At 49.6% G+C, this 25,996-nt stretch overlaps 1 protein-coding gene across 12 annotated transcripts in view; it reads left to right on the forward strand.

Annotated features, from left to right (window-relative positions):
* Positions 1-25,996, forward strand: part of PROM1 (prominin 1) — a 922,577-nt gene that overhangs the window by 770,166 nt on the left and 126,415 nt on the right. For all 12 annotated transcript variants that reach the window (XM_069631918.1, XM_069631917.1, XM_069631924.1 and 9 more), the window contains one exon: positions 18,505-18,597. In XM_069631918.1, coding sequence (XP_069488019.1) covers positions 18,505-18,597 — 93 coding nt within the window. The remainder of the gene's footprint in view (positions 1-18,504; positions 18,598-25,996) is intronic.

Raw genomic sequence — 25,996 nt, forward strand, 5'->3', positions numbered from 1 at the left:
CTGATCCAGTTTGAACAAGAAGTCATCAGGTGGGATCGTTCTTTTAAAGATTTTGAGATTGTCACAGTGAACTTTCATTTTCTTTTCTTAAGAAAACTTAAAGAGTAAACAAGTTTCAAATTCATTTGAGAAAAGAGACATTTATAGTTAAAGTTATTATAAGGAAAACAAGCTTGAAGATTGTGCGTAAGATTTTAAAGTAAATTAACTGCGTGTAATGTTCTTCAAGACTGTTTAATGTGTGCGCGAGCTCGCAAGTTGTCATTTACGTGAAAGACGTTTCCTGAGAAAGCGCGTGTGGTTTTGCGATAGAGCGCGTGCCAAAAGAATTGCGCGAGTGAATTTTAGCGCGTGTACATTTTTACGTGAAAGACGTTTCCTGAGAAAGCGCGTGTGGTTTTGCGATAGAGCGCGTGCCAAAAGAATTGCGCAAGTGAATTTTAGCGCGTGTACATTTTTTACGTGAAAGACGTTTCCTGAGAAAGCGCGTGTGGTTTTGCGATAGAGCGCGTGCCCAAAAGAATTGCGCAAGTGAATTTTAGCGCGTGTACATTTTTTACGTGAAATACGTCTCAAGAATAAGCGTGTGTTGGGTTGCGATAGAGCGCGAGTCCATTTTTATCAGCGCGTGTTATTTTTTATCGCGTTTACGTATTTTTTCACGCGCGCGGGTTTTGTAAATAATCGCGTGTGTATTTTACACGTTAGGACAATTCTTCACGTCTTCTGTTTTCACGTGTTTATCGCACACGCTTGTTAAAGAAGAATCTATACGTTCTTAGTGTAAATAAGGAAAACAATTCACAAGCAGAAAGAAAGCAGTTTTCCAGGAAGTTAAAGAATATTATTTAAAGTAATCTATGCAAATGGAGTTCAATGTTTTCATAGAAAGACTGCAATTAATGTAAGCATTGAAAACTACATAAGGTCAAAATAACTTTGAAGCAAGAAGAATATCTAGTTCGGAAAGATGTTGCAAAGGCCATCACTTTAGGATTATAAAGAGACTAGATTGGCTTGAACTATTTGCACAACACAAGATATATTTACAAGATATTCCACAAAGATTGCTAACCTCCAAGTCTTTTACTGAGGTTTAAGAGGTAAAGAGTTTAGAGTTTATTTAGCATAATTTTAGAAAAGAAGTTTTCTTATCATATAAGTAACCAGGTGTATTTGTTTATCACAGATACCAGAGCCTACCAGACGGTTGAAGGGCTGCAGTGTCTCCATTGTTATTTTCTCCAAATTCCCCTTTCCCTTTCTTGGGGTTTTCAGCTCAGCTTATATTTAAGGGTTGAGAGGTGAACTCCTGGTGAGGGTCTGTGGGGCCAGCATCAGCTCCTGTGGAATTCAGTCAAGCCAGACCCTGACACCTTCTGGCTTTGGGCCTTGACCCTGAGTTCTCCTCTTCTTGGCACTGGCACACTTGGTTTACTCTGTTACCAAATATAGACACGGGGCATAGGACTTGTATCTTGGCAAGGGTGTCTCACCCTCCTGGGGTCGTCAACTGCCTTCTCTCTGCCACTGGTGCAAGGGACTCACCCTCTCAGACTCTCTTTATTATAATGGTTGTTAGTGGGTCTCTCTGCCACTATCGTGAGGGAGTCTCCCTCTCAGAGTCTCATTATTATACTCAAGGTTCTGGTCCGTTCTCTAATGGTCAATGGGACCTGTTCTGCCACTGTGGTGAGGAAGAGGTAGGCTGTATGCTTCCTGCCACTGTCGAGCCTCCCAAACTTCCTGCTTGCCTAGGGGCTTAGGGACAACTGCTTGTGCCCAGCTCCTGAACTGCCCAATGTCCCCTCCAGGTCTCCCAAGCCAACCCTTAACTTGTCTAGGATCTCGGCAGGTCACCAGTGCTTCCTGGTTTGGGGGGTGTTCACTTTGGCTTCTCGTTTCCCTTGGGGATCTGTGACGGCCTTCCTGGTTGCTGTTCACCTTCTTTCTCTCTTTTGGTCTTCTGTGTAGGTCTGCCCCTACAGGCCTCCTGGCCTTCCGACGCGGCCGACCGCCAGTATCCCTGGAGCTCTCTCCCTCTGGCCTGGAAGCGCAGATTAAAATCGCTCGTGCTACAACTTCAACACACAAGCAGCTCTCTGCGGCTCTTGGTGGCAGTCTTTCTATCTCTCTGCCACTAGTACGTCCTTGTTTTCTGTTCTCAATGTGTCATAACAACTAGACTTTCTATTCAAGTTCGCTGGAGAATTCTTCATTATTCCACAGCTCCTTCTCATCCCAGTGTATTTTAAGGAAGTCCCTAGTAAGTCATCCCTACTCTTCTTCGTCTCAGTATATGTTGGATTTTCTATCTCGCAAACATACATGGAGGTGTGACGCAACATGGAGGTGGGGTGCAAGGGATATGAGGATGTTGGGTAAAGGGTGTCATACCTCATTTCCCTTAAATAATCATCCTTGACCCTAGAGGGGGGGAGTCTCTCCCCAAGAGATCCTCCCGCTGAGTACCACCCCCAGAATGACTATCTGGTAGTGGCCTCACCTCCTTGGCCTCATGGGAAGAGGTTCCCCTACAGGGAGAAGTGATGACATCGAAGGAGTCATCACATACCCTTCCCCTAATGCCGCTGACTTCCTCAACTAAGATTGCATAGGATTTCTGTTCTTCTGGCTTGACTTAAGACTGTCTCGGGAGTTCTCACCCCAGGTCCCGGTAGGAATGATGGTTGTAAATTCTTCCTCTTCCCAGGGGTCAAAGGGGGAATATCTATTGGATGATTTATTTATTTCTGAAATAATACTTCTAAACCCAGGGAAGTCCCTGCCGATAATAGTTTCCTCTGGGAGACCGGGGACTAAGGCTGAGTTTGAGTGTTTCTCTGCCCCTGATATTAATGGTCACTGGAGTCCAGTGATATACCTCCAGGGTCCCCTTTTTGTAGTTTATCCGCAAAAACAAGGTCTACCCTTGCGGCCATCTGTTTACATCCGGAGTCTACTAAAGCTGACCCTTGGATTCCATTCACTTAGACTGGTTCATGGGCCTTAAAGGGAGTGGACAGTGTAATGAATCCAATAGCATCATTACTCCCTTTCTGGTGGTGACATCCCCCCATGTGGTCAAGGGACGGCAGCCACTACCTGATCCTGACACTGGGGGCGGCTATTTGATGGAGGACAACCTCCAGCAGAGAGTGGTGGTGTCCACGGATGAGGCATGCTATCCTCCTTCCCCCTTACAGGATGTATCTCCCATACACAACATCCTAATGGCCTATTGTGGTTCCTTGCCTGCTTCCCAAAAGAGAGTACTGAATTTCTCTAAAAAGAAATCTACAGAACAATTCTCAAACATTGACTTGTCCTCAGAACACAATAACACTATTCCTACAATGTGCAAGTTAGTAAAAAGAAGCTACTATTCCCAGAAACACCTTAACACTAGGATGAAGAAGAGACATGGAGGAATGCAGAGCAGAGGAAGCCCTGAGCACAGGCAACACTCTAGTTGGCCGGCGCCTCCCCCTCCTGGCTCCCCGCCCTGCTGCACAGCACAGCCCAGCCCAGGCAGCCCAAGCCCCCACCCCCACCCATCTGACTTCCCAGCCGTGGGCGGCCTCCTGCTCTGACTCTGAGCCCCTGGAGCCAGTCGCGAGCTGCTGCTCTGCGGTGCTCGGCGCACACACACACACACTAGGTCGGCCCGGGGCCGCCGGGCCTGCCAAAAAAAACGGCCCAGAGGTGGCTGCTGGAAAACCGGCCCCAGGGGACCCCAAAGTCGTTCGGCCATGGGCCGAAAGACCGAAAGGGGCAGTCCGTGCCTGAGTACAGTGTTGTTACCTCCCCTGCAACACAAGGTGTGTGGAAAATCTGATGGCAATGACCTGTGACCTCTCACTTCACAGACTAACCATTTGTTGGCCAGAGCTGGGACAGTCAGCATTATATCCATGACAGAGACGAGGTGTGGGCATATATTAGATGATCGACAAGTAACCCATGCCAGCCCTGTAGAGAACACACTGTGTAAGACATGCTCCTAGAGAAAATGAACCCACATTATTGATCGGTATCCAGCATCAACATTCTACGTACCTTTTGCTAGGTATAATGTATATTTTCATAATTCATCTAGGTAGACATTCCCTCATCCAAAGTCATACTCTGCTATACTGAGTTGGGAAAAAGTACATTTCTTTACTTTCCAGTGAGCCCCCTAGAACTTTGTTTTGATGGTTTAGCTAAACAGGGGGTACTTCCAAAGTGCCCTATGGTTCTTCACCCAGATAGTGTGTCAGAGTTGCAGACCAGTGGTAGTTCTATATTGTTTATTTGGGAGCAGTGCCCGGCGCATTTTCACCACCAAAGGTAGACACTAAAATTAGTAAAAGCCCTGTGACCTGCCCAATTTCTTTGTGGCCCTTCTTATATAAATCACACATTTCGAATGGCAAGTTTGGCACTTTTCTATTTGACCTATTACTCAGAGCTCGCAAAGGTCTCCCTGACTGAATGTGATACTGTTTGAACTGGGTGCGGGTCTGCCAGAAACTTCAATCAGCATCCTTGTGAATTCCTGTGCTGTTACCTGTGAAAGGAGGAGTGAGGCTAAACACCACTGCATGAGTGGCCGCCAACACTTTGTAAAGTGCATGTATTGTGATGGGAGGGCTCAGGTTAACCCTAACTGTGTGGGTGGGTGTGTGAGCCATTTTCTAGTCGACTAGTGGAGTGCACTCTGAAGTAACAGAGACAAAGATAACACTGAGGAACCCTTGTTGGCAGCCTGATGCAACCTCCTGATCCTGCTGAAGTCATAGGTCTGCCGTCCCTTCCCCACCAACCTGAGGATACCAGTTTCAGGTGATTCTTACAAATGATCCAGTGGGAACAGTCGTGGCGGTCCTCGAGCTGCACCTCCACCGCTGCTCCCGCCCTTTTGATGCTACTGTGGCTGGGTGCAGTACTTGTTGCTTGGCACTTTTACCGCAACCAGCAGAAACCTCACACCGGAACTGACCTCTGCACCATAAGGGCCTCATCACGAGTTGGGCGGTAACGCCGGCGCTATTAGCGGGGTTTGACGGAAGGGTTATTGCCCATTCCCCATTGGGCCCATTCGGGAATTCCTCATTCCCCATTGGGCCCAATGGGGAAAATTCGCGCTATTACCCTTAAATGCGGTGGTAATAGCGCTACCGCCACATTTAAGGGTTACCGCCAGATTCGTGATGAGGCCCTAAGGGCCTCATTACACGGTAGTCGGTAACCATGGCGCTATTAGCGCCATGGCTGCCGCCGGTACCGAACCGAGTCCGCCATGGTGAATGGCGGAATTACCGCCACATTCTAAGGTGTGTGGGGGTGGTAATTCCCCATTCACCATGGCACTTCCCCATTCCCATTGAGCCGCCATAGGGTTACCGTAAAACCAGCCGTTGAGGTCGGGTCCGGCAAAGGGACCTCGTAGTAAGGCAGTAAGGCTTTACCAGTACCGGTACCCTTACCGGTAACAGTAAACCCTTACCACATTCGGTGTAATGAGGCCTCATGGGCCTCATTACGACCCTGGTGCTAATGGGTTAACGGCGCCGTAAAAGGCTGCGGCACCGTTAACACATTATAACCCTTTGCGGGACCAGCCGTAAAAGTAGGGACCCGCAAAGGGACCTTGGTGCTAAGTACGGTACTGCAATACCCCAGTCCCATTGAGCCCTATGGGGAAAGAATGGGAATGGGGAAGGGCCAATGTTCAATGGGGAATTACCGCCCCGCCAACCTTGGAATGGGGTGGTAATTCCCCATTGAACATTGGCGGACTCGTTACGATACCGGCACCAACCATGGTGCTAATAGCGCCATGGTTAAGCGCCAGTATCGTAATGAGGGCCTATGTCTCATAAATGTATTCAAGCACCCTGAACAACCTGGCAGGGGGCTTCTGCCTATGAATTTAATGTTGGGGGATTTCTTCAGTACATGGGAGATTGTCCTGCAGGCACTGCTCCTACCTAGCTACCGCCATGGGTATTTGCCTACATCTCTTCTCCTGTAGACCTTTTTGCAGTCTTCCTTCCAAGGGCCTTTGGTCCTCAAACCTGGGTCTGGATCTCCTCTTGGTGGGATAGGGGTCCTCCATGTTCACCAACACGAAGATAGCCTTCTCAGCAGCTACTCTGTGAATGTTGACATTTAACATCACTTTCCCCTTGACGGAAAGCGTTTTTTAAAATGCACCTATGATTTTTAATACTTACCTCTTCTGTAGATTTTAGCTTAATGCAGAACTTTATATAAACATATTTTTCGGTAGAGGTTGGGAAAATGCCTTGCTGTCCCTGTACTAGAGGGGATTTCCTTCCTAAACTCAAAGGTAAGGATCTGTCAGTGTCCCAATGTCCAAAACAAAACCGTATTGTGTCCAAAGTACTATTCTGACTCTCACATTCTAATGAAATTAATCTTAAAGTGAAAAGGATAATGGGCCTCATTATGAGTCAGCCGGCCCGGAAACAACGGTGGCGGTAAATCCGCCGCCACCGTTGTTTCCGGACCGGCTGATTCCGAGTTCTACAGGCGGGAGGTGTCACTCCTGCCTGGTCTGACATGGCAGGAGTAATGCCAACCGCCTGCAGGCGGAAATGGAAACACCGGCTCCGTCATAGACAGAACCAGTGTTTCCATTGTCCCCATTCCCGTGGAGTCCTATGGGATTTTACAGAATTCCACCTCCGGAATTACTGGGTCAACTGGGTTGTAATGCCCCGGTGATTCCGGCAATCATGGAGGCAGAATGGTATTTCGGGTCTGGTGGCAGCCTGCTGGATTTTCCGGCATGGCTACCGCCAGACTCGTAATGAGGCCCAATGTCTTTGTCCTTCAGTGTTTGAAATGTGTTAAAAAGGAAATTAATAACTCCAACATAACGTCTCTCAAGGATATTGCTCCTTAATCCAGAGGGTGTCTCCCTTCCCCTGGATACTTCTTCAAAACTTCTCGAAAATGTCTTTTTTCTCTTGTTCAATATCAAAGTCACTTACATGTTTATCGGTGGCCTTTACATTGTCAGGTTACCTGGTATACTCTCCTGCCAGGGTTTTTCTATTTGCTTATATTCACACACTTTTGATTGCCTAGTATACTTTCCTGCCAGGGCATTTTGTTTTCACACATTGCAATTGCCTGGTGTACTCTCCTGCCAGAGCTTCTTGCATTCACACACTTGCTATTACCTTGTGTACTGTCCTGCCAGGACTTTTTGTAGTTGTCTGTCTTTGCAACTCCACCTTTGATAGTTTACCACATTAGCCCTCTTGGCTAATTCCTTCAATCCATAGTTTATTTCCTCATTAGTGTTTTGCTCACACTTCCAATCATTCACCACCTTAGCATTGTGGATTTACTTTCATTATTAAGAAAGGATTTTCTCTCTTTAGCCGACTTGGATTGTCCAATGTTTAACGTACAGCATTTTCACCAATACACCCGGTGCTCCCTTTGTTCCAGCATCTTCTTTTCAGTCTGCAGCTTGCCGTTGACAGCCGCTGGATTCTCTCTCCTTAGCGCTGCTTGGCTTTCGAGTTTCCACCACTCCTGTGGCACTGGCTGGGCTTCTCCGCTCCTCACGGCTCCCCAGTAAAATTCTCTTTGCATTTCTCCACCGGCGAACGCCCAGGAGCACTGCTTTCGCTTCTGGCACTCCTGGGTGAAAACCTCTTTGCGTCATCCTCTTCTGCTCATCGTATGAACTGGTTGGCTCCAGCGTGCTTCTTTGGGTTCTCCGCCCACTCGAAGAGCTGCAGCCCGCTCCCACCAGCAGTCTGCCATTTCTTCTTGTGATCAGGAAGTAAGTAACACTTCTTTGCAAAATTGAAAGCAACTGTCTTCAACTTGTGCCTGGGGGCTGGGCTGGGGCCCGGGGCCGCCGGCGCCGCAGAAAAGCCAATGAAAATTCGGCCAGGCAGGCTGCGCTGCCCACCCATTTGCTGCTATTTCTAATTGCCTCGGGCCTCGCTTGCTTCTCTGACCCACCCTGGGCTGGCCCTGATTTATTTGGGCACGCCGCAGTCACACCGACACAGCGCAGCAGGCAGCGCTCTGGCAGAGAGACAGAGAGAGAGCCACCATCACCAGGCACCACTGAGCTGGACCTCACCAGACAACTTGGAGGCCGACAGTCCAGTGCCCACACACAGGAGGACCACGAAGCAGCAGGCGAGGCGGCCAGCAGACAGTGCCCAGTGCCACTGCCACAGGCCACAGCCCACAGTTAGCAGACCAACAGCCAGCCAGCCACTGAGGTAAGGACTAGTACTACTACTATTCTCGTAGGGCCCATCATATCATCACCTGTAGTGACTTGGGGCCGCCTCTTCGCATGGCTATGTTGTGAAGAATACAGCGAGACAATGCTAGTTTGCAAACAAACTATGGATCATATTGAAGGGCACCCCATGAATGATGGAGGCACCTAAATTGAGAATTTTGAATCCCAAATCTCTGTTCAATGTCATTCCGACTTTTACCATGTGCAGCATTGTACTTGCTCTCCCCTCTATTTGTGGGTTGGAGTTAGGGTGAACAGGTAAGGCCTTAACCCATAGCCGCTGTCACCTTCAAAAGGGAAAACAGGTGACTACAATTGCATGCTGATTCTCCTAAAATAAACCAACACTATGTCACTTGCAAATGAGGCTCTACCGGCAACGCGCATTTGATCTGAATTCTAACCACACATGGGCCTAATTCACAGAGCGTTTTGCAATGGGATTGTTCCATTATAAAATGCTTCTGTGAATCAGGTCCATAATGTTACTTAAGCTTACCTAGCAGCCAGCCATCACCGAACACCTGTGTCTCGAGTTGCCTCTTTATTTGACTATGATTAAAAATGTAGCTGTCATGTGTGGAGCTTGGCATCTTGAAAACAGCATTGGTAACTAATATATATTTCGCATAAAAAAAATCATCTGCGCATTTATGGAGTGATAATTCTTTCGATTCACATAAACGTGCTCATTGTTCACAGTGGCCTTAATTGGGATATGTGTGCAATCTATGGCAACTATTACATTTGGGAACTGGTTTAATTCATAGAAATGTTCTTTGGTGCGCTGAAAACTTTTGCGCTGATTTGATTAAACTCAGACATGACACATCAAGTAGCATGCATGTTCCACCCAAAGCATCCCGCGGCCTGGTAATCCCCCCCGCCCCCTAGCCCCTTCAGGGGCCATGGTGCGCGTGCTTTAGCGTTCCATGCGCCCCGGGCAGGGCACCAGTGCGAGCCAAGCAGGATAGCACAACTCGGTAGGAGAAAGCTGCACAATGACATTCATGAACACATTCAGTGTCTAGAGAATGTTAAATATTACTAGGAGCCCCAATTGTATTGGCAAGGCATGTACATATGCTTTTGCCTTTCTTAGAGGGGGGCTGACTGTGCATGGGTCCTCTGGTTTGCTATTCTTGTCCACACTGCTGTAATTTTGGTCATAGAACAACATGGCTCACCCTTCGTTGGGATAATTCTACGAATGAGTGTTCTTTTTTTCTTTTCCATTTAATTTTGCCTCTAAACACTGGTGACGTTGGCACAACATGGAACCCTGGTGTCAGTCTCAGCAGAGAGGCCAAGCAAAGTTTGGATGGGCATGGAGTCTGAAATCCACCCCCGAATCACTGGGCCGGTTTGAGGTACACACAGTGCCTCAGTGTAGTGTGGATGGCTGCTTGTTCCTATTATATAACCACAATTCCTGCCCTCCATCTTGGGTCTATATGAAAAAGTTACACCTGTCGCAACATGGAGACAGAACTCGGATTAGCAACTGCTCAAGCATGGCTACATGATTAAACTCTGACATGACACATTTTCTAAAAAGTGGTTTGAAAAATAGTTCTGGTATATTTGCAGCTGAAATTGAAAATGGCTACTGGTGTAAACAAAATTACTTGCTACCTGCTGCTTCCAGTTACGCTTTTCAGCTGACTTAATAAGCAATGCTTGGAATGTGCACTTCATAGAACCTACACATAGTTCTATGTGAAGAAAATAATAAAAGTGATTTCCTTATTAAAGGCTCAATCTATCTCCCGTGGATACTGCAATAGCGCTGTTACCTTAATTAAAAAACAACAAGACAGTGGTGTGCTGCTATGGTACTTACCAGTGCCTTTAACACCCTAACGCCTTTGCCCATCTTTTCCACCTAGCCAAGGAATTTGCAATATTAAGAGCTAGAAAGACAGTGCAGTGGTTTGGCAAATACAGGATGAGGCAGGGGCAGCAAGCCCACCACCAGCTAGCTCAGTGTGTTTTCGCGGACGCTGCGGGGTTAGTTCTGATGGTGGTCCCTTACATTTCCGGATGGCGAGAGACACAAGAATGTTATGAGCAGAAGTTGCACATAGGCTGATGCCTAGTGTCTTGTGCTTGACTATTCTGATGTCAGGGGATCACCTATGAGCTTTATTTTTCCACCATAGGCTTCCTTGATAGCGATGGATTGTGGCCCTGCCCATGGTAAAATATGACTTTACTGTGGGGAGGGGTTGCAACTGGGGGAAAAGATGAGCGGGAACAGCAGAGAGTGAAAGCAAGAGGCACAAAAGAAGGACCCAAGTTAAAGTAGGCATGGAAGTACAACTGAGGGGTTGCGGAGCCCTGTATAAGCATTGACTTGCAGCAGGTCCCAAAACCGCAGTGGGGGTGGTTGGTTCATGCCACTCCTGGCCTCGTAGCTGTGGACGGACCCTGTCACAGACCTGTATGCAAAGTAATGTTATTTTATGAGTTGTATTGTAATGTAACAGACACATGTACCCTCCATACGTAGCATTTTCTGACCTCTCCCTAAACCTCATTCCGGTTTCCCTACCGCCCTCCCCTCCTATCCAACCATCATCACCCTAACCCTCCTTCCCTGCTAGGGTTGCGGAGCCCTGTATAAGCATTGACTTGCAGCAGGTACCAAAACCGCAAGGGGGTGGTTGGTTCATGCCACACATGCACCTCGGAGCTGTGGACGGACCCTGTCACAGAACTGTATGCAAAGTGATGTTATTTTATGAGTTGTTTTGTAATGTAACAGACACATGAACCCTCAATATGTAGCATTTTCTGTAAAAGTCATGAATTGACGCGATTCACGGATGATGGTTTGAGGGCCACTTTTTTGGAGGTGAGGGGTGGGCCACTTTTTTGAGGCGAGGGGTGGGCCACTTTTTTTTTTGTTCGGGCCTATTTCTTGTCCCAGTCCGACCCTGACTGTACTGGTGTCATGCGTGGCTCCCCTCTAGTTTGGACTTCAGTTACAAAGGTCTCAGACTTGTAAGGAAGGTCTCGGTACATGTGCTCTTGTCTTTCCATCACCTGGGTCAGTGCAAGGCCTGGATGAACTTTCCCACAGCAGACTCTAAGCACCCACAGCTTCTGTAGCTCAATGTTGAGCATGGTGGCCGGAGAAGTCCCCAGCAACCCGCAGCTGCTGTACTATAGTCACGCAGCCCAATGCAGAGAACATCTGGCGCCTAGTCTGGGTGTTCTTGGCTCTAGATTAGGTATTGTTGTAAGTGATAGATATTACAGGTTTTGTAACAGGAAAACTGCATGAGGAAATGTTCAGCATATAGTTACTTCATGTACTGAGCAGAGCCCTCTTTGTAATTTCTTTGGCGAAGATTTCCTCATAATGCTCAAACGATATAGACTAATTATTTTTGGGCAAAGATGTCTTTCAGGGAAGTCTAAGGCCTTGACGAAAATGTGCTTGGAATTTTTTTTTAAAAAAAACTATTGTCTAAGGACATTTTGCCACGACTGCGTTAGAATGGTTACATTAAGATCTAGTATGGGATTGGCTTGAGGTTTTATGGTGTTGTGTGTGACAAATAAATAAATACAATATAAGGCTATATTATGTGCTATGTTAGTAATATGTGAGGTATGAAAAATGTTTTGTACAGTGTAGTGTGAAAAGTTATTTTAACTGTACCAGACCATTTAGAATACCAATGTATATATATATTTAAAGAAAACTCCTACCCCATTGAGAGTTAGGGTCATCCAGACTTCCAGCAGGCACAGAGCACTCCGCCGCTGCCACGTCCACCAGCCCTGCAGGTATCTTGACTAGCCTTCATGGGCTACTCTGGCAAGACTGTGGCTCGCTGAACAATTTCTTCTCAAATATTTGGCTGGTTTTAGCACCGAAGACCTCATAGAGTTGGGCAGATAATTTTTGAAGCAATAACTCCAGAGCTGGTTACCTCTTCCTGATGGTTTCCTGAAAATCCCACCAATTATGACTTTACCTCTGCCAAAGTGGTAGCGGCAATGCTGTTACCAGAATATTGCTGGCATTGTTCCGGAAAGGCTGCTTGCTGTATTTTTTATATTTCTTCTATACGTTTCCACCCCGATGATGGAAATAGATGCTATAAAGTATTGCTGCATAACACGGCTCTGCTGTATATTTTTAATCTACAAAAGGATCACATTTCACCCTTTCTCCATTATTTGAAAAGATGGTGGTGTCCGAAATGTCAGCCCCTTCCCCAGACCCCATTAAAAGGTTATTTCTCTGAATTGAAGGGAAGTGCTTCCACTTCCCTCTGCACAGGTAAAAACTGAAAAGCATATGGGCACTTATTTTTTTTAATTCTCCCTTAATCTGGCGACTTTTCCTGACTGTGGTATTTATCACCAGAAGACAGAGGTATGATCCTGTAATGTGGAGGGAGGTAAAACTGGCGGTATTTGGCTAATAACGGTGGTTTTAGTTTTACCTCTTAACTTATTAGAACATCCTTAATCTCTAGAGCAGTTTCTAGTAAAATAACATGGCGTCCTTTTCTCTGCTATGGCAAGCCCCCAAGGAAGCTACCCAAGGCTTTGCTGTCTACTAGGGCTCCTCACCACGCCTATATACAACGCTTGGAGAACTTTGGCGAACACAGACATGTAGATCTTCTTTTCATTACCTCCACGTCCACTCTTCCTCGTCCCAGTACTTACTTCATGAGGCCCCTGCCTCCGACACAGGACCTTCTTCTATTTCTTTAAATTCCTATAACTCCTCCCCCACATCCACGCCACTCAGTTTAATTTTTCCTGCCTCCGGCAGGTTGGACATTTTCTTCCCGGTGGTGCGGGGCACTGGGGAGCACCAATTGCTGGCCCCCTCGGGAGGGCTGTGTGGAGGGGCCCTCGGCTCCCTCAGGTGCGGCGCTGCTCCTGGGCCACCTGCGGGGCTTGGGGTCACAGTTGAGCGGGATTGCCTTGCTCGGTTCTTTGCTGGGCTCCGGACCGCAGCGTGAGCATTGTGTCCCGGGTCCTGCATGGCCCGGGGGAAGGTAAGGAGAGGGGAGGACTGGGCTTGATGTTTTTCCCCTCTCCTCCTGTTTTGGCCATCTTGATTCGACAGGCCTTTTCCTCGTGCTCTGTGTACACATCTTTATTGGAAATGATGGCAAGCACTTGGCAGTATGGGCTAGCCTTCCCTTTTGTTGTGTGGCCTCTCTGCTTCTTGTCGTGGGGTGACAGTGGCAGAGAGTCTTTGAAAGTGCGGGGGCTCTGTTCTGTCGCAGGCATGTCACATACCACCCGCTCCTCAGACACACACAGCACAGGATGCACCGGATGTTAGCTGCATTCTCTGGGGGAAGGTAAGGAGAGGGGAGGACTGTGCTTGATATTTTTCCCCTCTCCTGCTGGTATGGCCATCTTGACTCCTTCAACATGCCGTTTCCTCGTGCTTTGTGTACACATCTTTGTTGGAAATGATGGCAAGCACTTGGCAGCATGGGATAAGTCTTCCCTTTTGTTGCGAGGCCTCTCTGCTTCTTGTCGTGGGGTGACTGTGGCAGAGAGTATTTGAAAGTGCGGGGGCTCTGTTCTGTCGTAGGCATGTCACATACCACCCGCTCCTCAGACACACAGCCCAGGATGCACCGGATGTTAGCTGCATTCTCTGGTGGAAGGTAAGGAGAGGGGAGGACTGTGCTTGACATTTTTCCCCTCTCCTGCTTGTATGGCCATCCTGACTCCTTCAACATGCCGTTTCCTCGTGCTCTCTATACACATCTTTATTGGAAATAATGGCAAGCACTTGGTAGGTTTGTTGTGAGGCCTCTCTGCTTCTTGTCGTGGGGTGACGGTGGCAAAGAGTCTTTGAAAGTGCGGGGGCTCTGTTCTGTCACAGGCATGTCACATACTACCCGCTCCTTAGACACACGCAGCCCAGGATGCACCGGGTGTTGGCTGCATTCTTTTCGTGCAGCCTGTGAAAACGGCGTGGATTTGGACGCGTCTGCAAGCGCCCTGACGGGTACCGGCCTGGCATAGTCTACACTTCGGGTTCGAGTATCTGCGGTGCTGACTCGGCATTTCATCCTTCCTAGACCGACGCATTGGAACGATTTAGAGCTTGGGGCTACCAGCTACTGGATACAGGGCTCAAGCCACCTCTCAGTAATGTGGCGAGTTAGTGGTGTGTTTGGGTCTGTGCTAGCTATGGACGCAGACTCCTTGTCCTGTCCTCTTCCTCTGAACTGCACGAGGGAAGGTCAAAGGAGATGATTTTCTTTTCCCTTGTCCGGCATGGAATTATAGAAAATGCATCATGGAAGTAATGGCCATTCAGAGGGTTCCCAGTGTCTCTTCTTTGAGGGTCTAGGTCCTCCGGTGCCGACGTGTTGCTTTCACGCCTCCTCTCAGACTTGTGGGAAGTGATATGGCACATGGTGGCACATGTCTGTGCTTAGAGGGGTTTTCAGAGCCCCTGGTGCCGGTGGAGGGGGATGTCACTTCAGTGGGTTTTTCCAGTGTAGGAATACCCCAGGTGGGGGGTTGCCTTTGATGTCTGCTATCTGGGATGGATTGCTTTGCCCTGCTTTGACAGTACTCTGCCCTTTTGACGCCAGCCTGGTGGCTCCTCTGTCGGCTGGGGGGGGCCTGGTCTGCTGGACTTCTGGGCTGTCCTGTATCTTCCTTTTGATAAGTCGGATCTTTTTGTGGGCTGACAAGCATGCTGTTATATTGTGGCGCAGGCATGCTTCAACGTCCTGTGATTTTCCTCTGGTGCAAGTGCAGTGACTGGTGGTTTTCCCTGGCTCCTCGTCTCTATCTTCTCTGAGGTGTATGGGACCGGTGGGGTTCGGCTTCCTGGGTAATGGGCTCCTTCCGGAGGGGGGCATCAGTTGCAGTTCCTGCCTCCTCCTGTCCAGGTTTGCATGGTTAGGACTTTGGTACCCAGCTCACGGTCCAAGTAGTTGGCCATGGGATCCGTTCTCTCCGAACGATTGTTATGGGTTACCACCTTGCCCGTTCCTCTCCCTGTTCAGGTTCAAGTTTTCTACTTGCGGGTGTTCCTGGTCCCTATGCCTTCTAGGATGTGTCAACTGCTTATGGGTCTCAAGACCCTGCACTGCTTGTCCGGACGTCTGGGGAGAGCGTACTCTGGATGTTGTGCAGGGGGGGCACTTGCTGGCTGGTCTGGGCTGGGTTCTCAGAAGGCAGTGTGTCTCGGCTCGCCTGTTGCTGAAGTTACGGGGCACGTGGCGTCTTGCGTTTTTTTGGTTCCTTGAGCCCGTCTTCGGTTATGTCCCCTGGTGTCTTATACTCTCTCCCACTGGTTTCCGATGTCTCAGCTTTCATTGTTCTGTTTTCAGTGTCCCCAGCGCTGCGAGTCTCCCTGCTGTGGTGGCGGGGGGTTTCAGGTCTACAGGCTGAGGTGTGCATGGTCCATCCTCCTGTGGCCTCTCTTACTACCGACGCCAGCAGAAAGGGTCTACATTGGGGGTCCTCTCAGCTCAAGGGTTGTGAGATCTTGGGAGAGCCGGCGATCATCCAATTGGCAAGAGTTGTGCCATTGTCCAAGATCTGGTGTACTACAAGGAGTTGCTGGACGGTCGGCGGTTTTGATCCGATCGGACAATACGACGGCCTTGGCATATGTCAACTGCAAAAGGGGTTCCGGCCGTTCCTTGAATGCTCTGGCAGCGCTGATAGGCACCTGGGAGAAATCTCATCTGGTGTCTCTGGTGGCCGCACGTATCAGAAGGGTGGACAATGTTCAAGCGGATCTTCTCAGACGCCGGTTTTCACTCCTCGGCGGAACTGGTCCTGTTGGCCCAGGTCTTTGCAGTGACCTGTGTCAGATTAGGGTCCCCGGTTCTAGACCTGTTTGCATCCCCGGCCTCAGCAGAAGTGGCCTTGGGGTTTTCCTTTATGCCTTTCTGCCTATTCCCCTTCTGCCCCGGGTGGTTTGGCGCATCAGAGTGTCCAGGGTGACTGTGTTGTTGTTAGCTCAGTTCTGGTCCCGCCGGTGTTGGCTCCCCTCTCTGTTGGAGCTTCGGTCCTAGGAACCTTGGCTGATTCCCAGGTGGCCGTGTCCCCTTCAAGGGGATCTGCGGTTGGAATTCCACTGGATGCAATGGGCAGTGTGGCTATTGCTCAGTCTAGGTTGATATCTCAGGGGTTCTCAGATCCTGTAGTTGAGTACATAATGGATGCTCTTAGACCCTCCACTCTGAACGTGTTCGGCAGGCATTGAGGCCATTTCCGAGACTGGTATGGGTGGTCTGGGATCCCTTGCCTGTGTTCTGGCCTCTCTGCTATCCTTCGATTCCTCCAGAAGGGCTTTTGACAGGGGCCTGCAAGTTTTTTTTTTTTTCCCAGGCTTCGCTCTCAGTAGGCCTCCATGAAATTGCTTTTGGGGGACTCTGATGGTCACTTGGATGGGGAGGTGTTGGTGGGGAAGTTGCTCCAGGGTTTTTCTTCTTCCCGTCCTTATGCTGATAAAGGGCTTCCCCTTATGGTTCCTTCAAGGGCCTCCTTTTGAGCCCTTTTCCGAGATTGATATCAAACATCTTACACTGAAATCTGCTTTTCTTATTGCCTTCGCTTCTGCCCGTAGGCTTGGAGAGATTGGGGCTCTCTTATGTCACCCTCCTTTCCTGAGGGTGCTGCCAGACTCGGTGCTGCAGAGGTGTGGTCCGAAGTTCCTCCCTTAAGTTGTATCTCGGTTTTCACACCTCTCAGGATCTGGTTCTCCCTGACTTCTTTCATGATCCGAGAATGCATGAGGAGGTGGCTTGGCTTAACATTATGTCCGGCGGGACGTGTTGGAGTATTTGGCTAGGTTTGGCTAGGTTTTTTTCCACCAATCTGATAGTCTTCTGATTGCTTGTGGTCCGGCTGGGGCTGGGCAAAACGCATCTGTGGTTTCCATTTTCCGATGGTTCCGGGTTGTGATCCCAGGGCCTATGTGGCTTTTGGCCTGCCTGTGCCTGCGCACGATCAGGGGCGGTCCGCCAGGGGTTTGGCGGCTTCCTGGGCCGATGCAAGGAGGGTTTTTCTCTGCAAGAGATTTGTATGGCTGCCGCCTTGGCTGGTCTAGGGATTTTCATCAACCGCTATGGGTTCAGTTTCTCCCACTCGGGGGGGTTGGTTCCTTCGTGGTTGGAGTTTTGTCTGTGGGGATGTGAATTAAGAGTTATTGTGGGTGTGTTTGCTGCACTGTTTTTAGCTCTGTGTCTCATTGGGATCTTTTCCCCTTTGCTGCTTTGGTATACCTCATGAAGTAAGTACTGGGACGAGGAAGAGTGGACGTGGAGGTAATGCTCTGATTACTTACTGGTAATCCTCATTACTCCTAGTCCTACTCTTCCTCATCACAGTACTGAGGGCCATCCTCACCCTCCCTGCGGGGAAGGTCCCATGCTCTGGCTTGGTAATATGAAACTGAGTGACGTGGATGTGGGGGAGGAGTTATAGGAATTTAAAGAAATAGAAGAAGGTCCTGTGTCGGAGGCAGGGGGCCTCATGAAGTAAGTACTGTGACGAGGAAGAGTAGGACTAGGAGTAATGAAGATTACAGGTAAGTAATCAGAGCTTTTGTACATGTATTGAAGTGTGTGCGTGTGGAAGAAAGAACAACAAGGAGACAGCGTGCACGCGCACTGGTACCCAAAAAACGCATGCCCTCTGTAGAAAGCCTATGCTGACTGTTCACAGTACCCAGCGCTCTGATAGGACGTTTCCCAGGTCCAGACCTCACAGCCACTCGTTTCTCAAACACACGTTATGAGTGTGGGCCGTTCGATACTCTTTGGTAACTAAGCCATGCTGAATGCCAATGGGTAAAGGGCCACCCACCCTACACCACATACCACCTTATTTTGTATTGAAATGTAACATGCAGCCAGAATGCCAATCGGCGGTGGCATATGGGAGTGCCTCGTTTCACTGGATCGGCACACGAATGTAATCACTCCCCCTCTGATCTGCTTGGAACATTGCTCGGAGCACAGCATGTCACATTAACACGTCGTTCTTTCTCTCAGGCGATCACAGGCCTCTTTCCCGTGTCTGTGCATGTCCAAAGCAACATACGCTACCATTTTTTACATTTATTTATAAAGCAAAACACATATATATTTCTGTTACTCATTTACTGTAGCCTGAAACTTGACAACTGAATGGCATTCTTTGGAAAAATCGAATTTCTCAAATATGCATTTGTATGTTTTTTGCAGCCGAAAGGAGCTCTGGGAAATGCCTTGAAAGGTCACGCAAACAGCATTCGGATGATCCATCTGCAGCAAGTTGTTCCTCTGGAGCAGTCAATGGTAAACACTTTCCAAAATACGCATAGACTTCGCATACCGCTTCCTGTTCATATTATACCATATATTACATTAACTAAATGTCATATGAACATGAAGTAGATACATGCAAATTGGTACATCCGTGTACTTCTGTACAGAATATAACTGAGCCCTATTGATGCTCTGCACTCCACTTTTGATATTCGTTGGTGCAAAATGTAATAGTGGGAGTAGGATTATTGTTGCTGCATGTCCCCAAAACTGCAGCATAGCTTCTGAATCTAAAAGGATTCGTTTTAAGAGAACTTCAAACTTAACGTCTGCTGATGGGATATAAGGGAGACCTGTCCATCAAAGATGCAGATGTTTAACTTTTCACGTAATCCTGTCAAAAGTATGAACGTATTCATGTGTAAATTGCACCAAACTCACAAATGGTATTTCGAGGTCTCACAAAGGGACTGCAGAGGTATTTGTGGGCTCCAGCGCGGATGAAACAAATAATTAAATAAATACATAAATAAATAAAATTCATAAAAGGATTCGCAGCTTTACTGCTAGTTAACGTCATGAAGTTATCGCACACAGTTTGGCAACACTAGCTTGTGTTACTTAATCCAAGACCGACAAATCTTAGCGTTCCTAGGGGTATGCCAGAGCACTATGAATAGGCCAGGGGTGGATGAATGGGGATGGTGTGCACACTTACGCAATACCTCAACATTTGGAGCCATGTTCACAAAGAATGACACAAGTAACATACACAGAATGGACGAGGCACTTTTTCTGCTTGTGTGATTTTAGAAATGATTCGGCCAATGCAGCAAGTGTGCACTTTGCATTTCTTAGAGCCTGTGCAGATGATGCACTGGCCAGCCGCCTCCTTGCATGCATTAGTGGTGGGTGGGTGCATCTGACACTAATGTATGATAGGCTGCCAGCAGCCACGTGGGTGCTGGGAACACATTTCCCAGCGATGAGTCTTAAAGGAGCCTGTCACTGTGAAATGGTAAAAAAATAACAGTATTTCTATCCTAGTTTGAGGGACAAAAATCGAAGGGAGACGTACACGTTTCAAACTGCTGCTGCCCCTCTTGAAATAAAAAGCATAAAAGAGTCAGCAATGACCCCGTTGTGTTGCCATACACCCTTTGTCATTTGCAAAGAGGCCCTGGGGGTTGCTTTGCTTTTGTAAACATTTTAAAGGGCATTGTGGTGTCGTCCCTTTAATACAAATGTATTGCCCGTTTAAGAGAAGGTGTCATGAGCTCATCATGACACGAGTTAATAAAAGGGGCCTCAGTGCGCACGTGCACACAGTGCAACTGGAGAACCAGAGAGCGGCCATCTGGTGTCCGTGTATTACTGTGTGCTGTGTGAGCCATGTGACCACGGCCTTGGAGTGAACCTTGGCTTGTGTGATCACAGTGCCAAGGATTAAGTGTGCTGGGTGCTCCCAGTGCCTGGACCCGGTTTGGTGATCCTGACCGTAGCAGCGTGCTACTCTGCCCTGATTGGAGCTGCGTAAACGCAGCAAACCTGAACCTGCTGGGTGCCTCCCAGTAGTTGCGTGTCCAGCCCGGGTGCCCCAAATCCGGATATAACATTGGCAACAGGGAGTTCGGGCCCCCGTGCCCCGGTGGAGTGTGTTTACCAACAGAGAGGAACGTGTGTACGGCCCAGCCCGGGTGCCCGCAAGCAGCCTGGTTGCCATCATGTGGGTCACTGTGCTGACAGGCCCTAGCTGATCCTGGGCCCACTGGCGGTGACTGAAGGAAGTGCTCTGTGTCAAAGCCTGCAGCTGCTGGCGTTCCTCCGGCGTGGCTGTCTGTGCTTGCTCCCCGTCGCGCTCAGGCTGCCAGGCGGTGAAATTGAATGCGCAGAATAGAGTGGTGCACACATGACGTGAGGGTGGACAGGGATGGCACCCAGGCGGTTGGGGGGGCGCACGATCGACACGGACAGCTAGCACCACTGTGTGGTTTTGATGTGGTGGGAACGCCTTCCAGTCTGGGACCCCAATGGACAGCATGGGTGGACAACTCAAAGTTTATTTTGAGGCTGTGGAGATAAATGAAAGAACAAAATGGGTGACCTTGCTATACTCAGCAGGCCCCGCAGTTCAAGAGTTGTTCAAAACTCTGTGGCTCCGGGACCAATTTATGCAGCCGCTGTTGTAGCACTGAATGAGTACTTTATGCCCATGATTAACAGTGTCTATGAACTGTTCTGGATGAGATCTGTGAGACCTGCGAGACAGGAGGAAGGAGAGAGTTTAGACGCTTTGCATGGCAAGCTGCTGAACATCGCACTTTCCTGTGCATTGGGCAACTTAGAGGACAACGAGATTAGGGCTGCAGTTCGGTCAGACTGAGGAAGCAGATCCTCAGGGAGCCAGGGTTAACCTTGGAAATGATCCTGGAATTAGGATGATCCCAAATGCTAGCAGAGATGCGAGCGTCTGCCGTGGACGCATCCAGGCAGCATTTCAAGCTGGAAGCCCCCATTCAGAGGGAGAAAATAGAGGAGGTGTGCTCCGCTGACAAGTGGCAAGGAAGTAAGCCAGTGAAAAATGGGCAGTGGTCAAACAGGCGCAACGCAATGCCAGCAATGTGGATGGGGTCTGTCACATGCACATGAGTACCCAGCCAAAGGACACACATGCGATAGGTGCTGGAAAGAAGACCATTTTGCAAGGATCTGCCCAGCCCCCGAAGGCTCTTGAGAGCCCAGCCAAGATGGCCGTGAGCTCCTGCACCCCATTCAAGATCCGGATCAAATCCGGAGGCACTCCCGACAGTGAGAGCAGTGTTGAAACTAGTATGAGGCTGCTGAACATGCCCTCTCAAAGCAGAGTGAAACCCTGGGTCGAATCGGATTTGGGGAGCAGCTGGGTGGACCCCTGATGCAGGCCGAGGAGTCCGGAGGAGAGAGGGAGAGTGATGAAGAAGCACAAAACCTTTGGACACCTTGCAAGGGCAACAGGCCCTGCCGCAGCAACCCAGGCCCCCAACACGCTTTGGCGTAAGGCGCTTTATAAATCAATTAAATACAAATACATCCGGCAGAGAGGAAAAATCATCCCCCACGAACTGAGCAGGTTAGAAGATACCACTGGCAGCATGACCTCCCAGGCAACTGGCGGGCACCAGAACTATGCTCGGAGTCCCTGGGAGCGTGTGAGGCCATCCTTCGCTGTTGCTGCAGAGGGAAGAGGCATTGCACAGAAGTGCTGCAACGCCCGTCGTGCGGACTCCGTGTTGGCAGTCCAAACGTCAGATACTCCAAAGAGCCAATAGTGGGGGCGCGCAGGTCCGGACCACCAGAGTGCGGACTCTCGCTCTCAAGATTTGTGACGATAAGCTGTGGTCAGGATATTAAACCCGACACGTGAAAATCAGGCTGGCACACCAAGAAGCGGGGAAGTGCAGATAACCCTCCCCATGCTGGTCCGGACAACAGCAGGACTGCGTGGTTGGCTGCCGGCGCTGCAGCGCTCAGGCGTGAAGTCCCAAACCGCTGGATCAGCGCCAGACAGGTGACCTAGCACAGCCAGGGCCACTTGAGGAGCAGTGGCATCGGGGCGCTCTACTTGTGGGAGCGCCTCGCAGGAGTGAGAGTGCGATGTGGGAACACCACCTGTCCGGGGCCTGGGTGGCCCACAAACAGCCGCCATATTGTACGTCGGATCAGCAAAACATGGAGGCCATTTTGGAGGCGTCAGACCAAATAGCCTTACCCTGGTGGGGAAGGCGAATACTATCACCGATCGGGAGGCGGGAACCAAGCCAGATCACCTGTGACACAAATCGAAACCTGCACGAAGTAAAGACCCGGTCTGTGAAGCATCGACTCAGGGAGTAAGGTCGGAGATAACACATGAAGGGAGACCTCTGGATGCCGGGGTATTACGTCCCCCAAACAGGAGCCACTGGTGCTAAGGAAGAACGACGTACAACACTTGCATCTCCACATCTAGTCCTGTGATAACTCAGTAACTACACACATGACAGCTATTCATCCGCTATCCTTGCGTAAAGAACTATTCCAGGTAGGAACTGGGTCCATTCCTCATTACATCTGCGCACAGCTAACTAGCGCTGCATTTTCAAGACCTGGATCCGCATTGCAGACAATGGATGTTGATAAGCCCTCGGGTCCCAAAACACTATGGGCCTCATTACGCGGTAGGCGGTAGCCATGGCGCTAATAGCGCCATGGCTACCCCCTTACCACATTCCGGGTCCGAAATAGGGACTTACCGGGTCATTCCAACCTTGGAGGACCCGGTAAGTCCCCATTCCGGGAACCATTCCCCATTCCCATTCGAGCCCCCATGGAGCTAATAACGGTACCGCAATTTGCTGTACCGTAATTAGCTCTGAAGTCCCTTAACGGGTCCCTTCCATAACGCCTGGTAAAACCAGGCGTTATGGAAGGGACCCGCTAAGGGACCTCAGAATAGGGTGGTAAGGGATTACCGGCACCGGTGCCCTTACCAGGTCCGGTAATCCCTTACCACCTACCGCGTAATGAGGCCCTATGTCTCCCAATCAAGTCACTGGCGATGCGGTGGAAAAGTAAGTGACAACAGCAATACCACAATTGGTCCAGTAACTTCTGAGACACTGCAGAGAAGGCATACATAAATGACATACATCCATATTTCTAACGTAACTGAACACCCCAGGTCTGGTTTGGGGTGACCCTTCATCGTACGAGCGCATTTCTATCCAATACTGTGCTTTCAAGGTCCGGAACCATAAAGGCTTGCAGAAACCTAGGAAAGAGCAGTGGGTGTTTTCAGGGAGTTGATAAGGGCTGGCTGCATTCAATGTTGTCCTTGACCAGTGTGGAGGACGCATGCCGACTTTGCAAGTCCTCATGAGAGCTCGGACCCGACAGAAGCATCGACGACTGATGCTTTTGGCCTGCGTCACAGAACGGGCCAACGAGCAAGGCCGGGGAGCGACAACCCGCCGTATAGGGAGCAACGGCAGACACACCCAAGGTTTGTAGACCTACTGCAGCATAGTGCACAGAGAGGCTGCCCGCTCTCCACAGCAAATAGGCAACACTCAGGGGGAACCCGGTGGAGCCGGCACCCTGACCATCCTGTGACTACCCGGGATCACGCAAAAAGACAATAGCAGCAGTAAAGGGCAACAAATAGGATTGAATATTGGGTTGGAGCCTGAACCAGGCGCGGCCGCGTGAGGTGGCCCATAGTGAGAACATTGGAGTGGGAGGGTGTGTCATTCCTGCAAGCAGCAGAACCATGATACAGGCTCTCCGCAAGGATCAGCAATAACAAGAGGGATGTCTCCACCATTTATTGCTTCACAGAAGGCCCTGCGCTCGAAGGCAGAGGTACAATAGAGTCCCTGCGGAGCACAGAGCGCAGCGCCTCCTGGGCTCACGACCTAAGAAAGGACCACACTCAGCCGGCAGGTGTTGGAGGAGGCACACAGAGAGTGTTATCCGCAGGAGCTGGGGGTGGAAACCCACTGGCCCAAGGCTAGACATAAGTATCACCTAAATACACGCAAGCAGGCTCCAGAACTGGGGAGATGCCCAAATCCAGCAAAGAGAACAAGCAGCAATCCAAACTCCACTTCGAATCACTGTCACAGTCAGAAAGCTATAAACCAATGGAGGAACCCTCTGTGTCCCCGTCCGAGGACCCGGATGGCGCATTCCAGGACATTAAGGTAATTTTGTAAGGGTGTGTCATTCCTGCAAGCAGCAGAACCATGATACAGGCTCTCCACAAGGATCAGCAATAACAAGAGGGATGTCTCCACCATTTATTGCTTCACAGAAGGCCCTGCGCTCAAAGGCAGAGGTACAATAGAGTCCCTGCGGAGCATAGAGCGCAGCGCCTCCTGGGCTCACGACCTAAGAAAGGACCACACTCAGCCGGCAGGAGTTGGAGGAGGCACACAGAGAGTGTTATCCGCAGGAGCTGGGGGTGGAAATCCACTGGCCCAAGGCTAGACATAAGTATCACCTAAATACTCGCAAGCAGGCTCCAGAACTGGGGAGATGCCCAAATCCAGCAAAGAGAACAAGCAGCAATCCAAACTCCACTTCGAATCACTGTCACAGTCAGAAAGCTATAAACCAATGGAGGAACCCTCTGTGTCCCCGTCCCAGGACCCAGATGGCGCATTCCAGGACATTAAGGTAATTTTCAACCAGTTGCAGGCCACCATCCAAGGTCGACCACATGCAAGTGCGTCTAGACAAACATGGGGAACGACTAGATGAAGTTGAAGGGAGAGTGTCAGGCGTGGAAGACAGAACAACATCACTGACCAGGGATATGTCGGTAGTACAACGCATGTTAAGGGACCTCACCGACAAGCAGGACAACTTAGAATCCTTGTCACAGAGGAATAATCCCAGAATTGTTGGTGTCCTGGAGTCGGTGGAGCAGAAGAACATGGAACCACTTGTGGAAGAGATGCTGAAGGAGGCGCTGGGTTCAGATGTATTCTCGCAGATGTACATCGTGGAAAGACTGCACTGAATACCGAGCGGGAGGAGACCGATCCCAGGAACGCTGCCCCGTCCGATCAGATACGGCTCTCTGCAAGGCCCGAGAGAAGGACTGAGTGACTTATAAAGGTAACACAATCAGAGTCTTCCCAGACTTTTCGGATAAAGTGCAGGCCTCAAGAAGAACTTACACCACAGTCAAGAAGCAGCTACGAGACAGAGGTATTCGATATGCCATGTTATTCCCGGGCAACCTACGCATTGAGCACAAGGGGAGAGCAATCTTTTTTCAGACGCCGGAAGAAGCCAATGCCTTCCTGGAACTACTCCCAAGGAGCCCCCGGCAAGGGGCAACAATGGGTGACAGCATGCCTCGGAATGTATATCCTTTGACATGGTTTGGTACTAAATGTCGATCAGAATCAGGATTAAGGGGGTCGGGAGGCCACCACATAATTTAAGGTGTGTTAGGAGGGATGGCTCTCTAGCAGTACCTCAAGCGGAAGCTTAAGTTAAGTGGGCGACAGTGGGGGGAACAACGTTGACAAGTTGGAGGGTAGGTGGGGGGTAAGGAGGGGCTAGTTGACGGGGGAACGAGAGGGGTGACAACATGGCACTGACGAACTGGGGTTGTCGGTGGGGGTGGGTTGGTAAATTGCTATACACGTCTCACTACTATCGCACTGAGTGACACCAGAACAGCACATTTTGCAAGCCAGTATCATGTCCATCCTATTACAAACGCTGCAAGCAGAGTTTATTGGGTAAGTCCACAGTGGAATGGCAGGAGCATCCATCTGAAGAGACTGGACCCATGGGGACCCAATGCTCTGAAGGAGGTTGATGGCTACACTTAACTTTTGCACCTGGAATGTCAGGGACCTAAACTCTCCCAAAGAGTCCCGGAAGGTCCTGCTGT

This window comes from Ambystoma mexicanum, chromosome 6q (genome assembly GCF_040938575.1).
Source record: "Ambystoma mexicanum isolate Mex_15411 chromosome 6q, UKY_AmexF1_1, whole genome shotgun sequence".
Taxonomy (NCBI): domain Eukaryota; kingdom Metazoa; phylum Chordata; class Amphibia; order Caudata; family Ambystomatidae; genus Ambystoma; species Ambystoma mexicanum.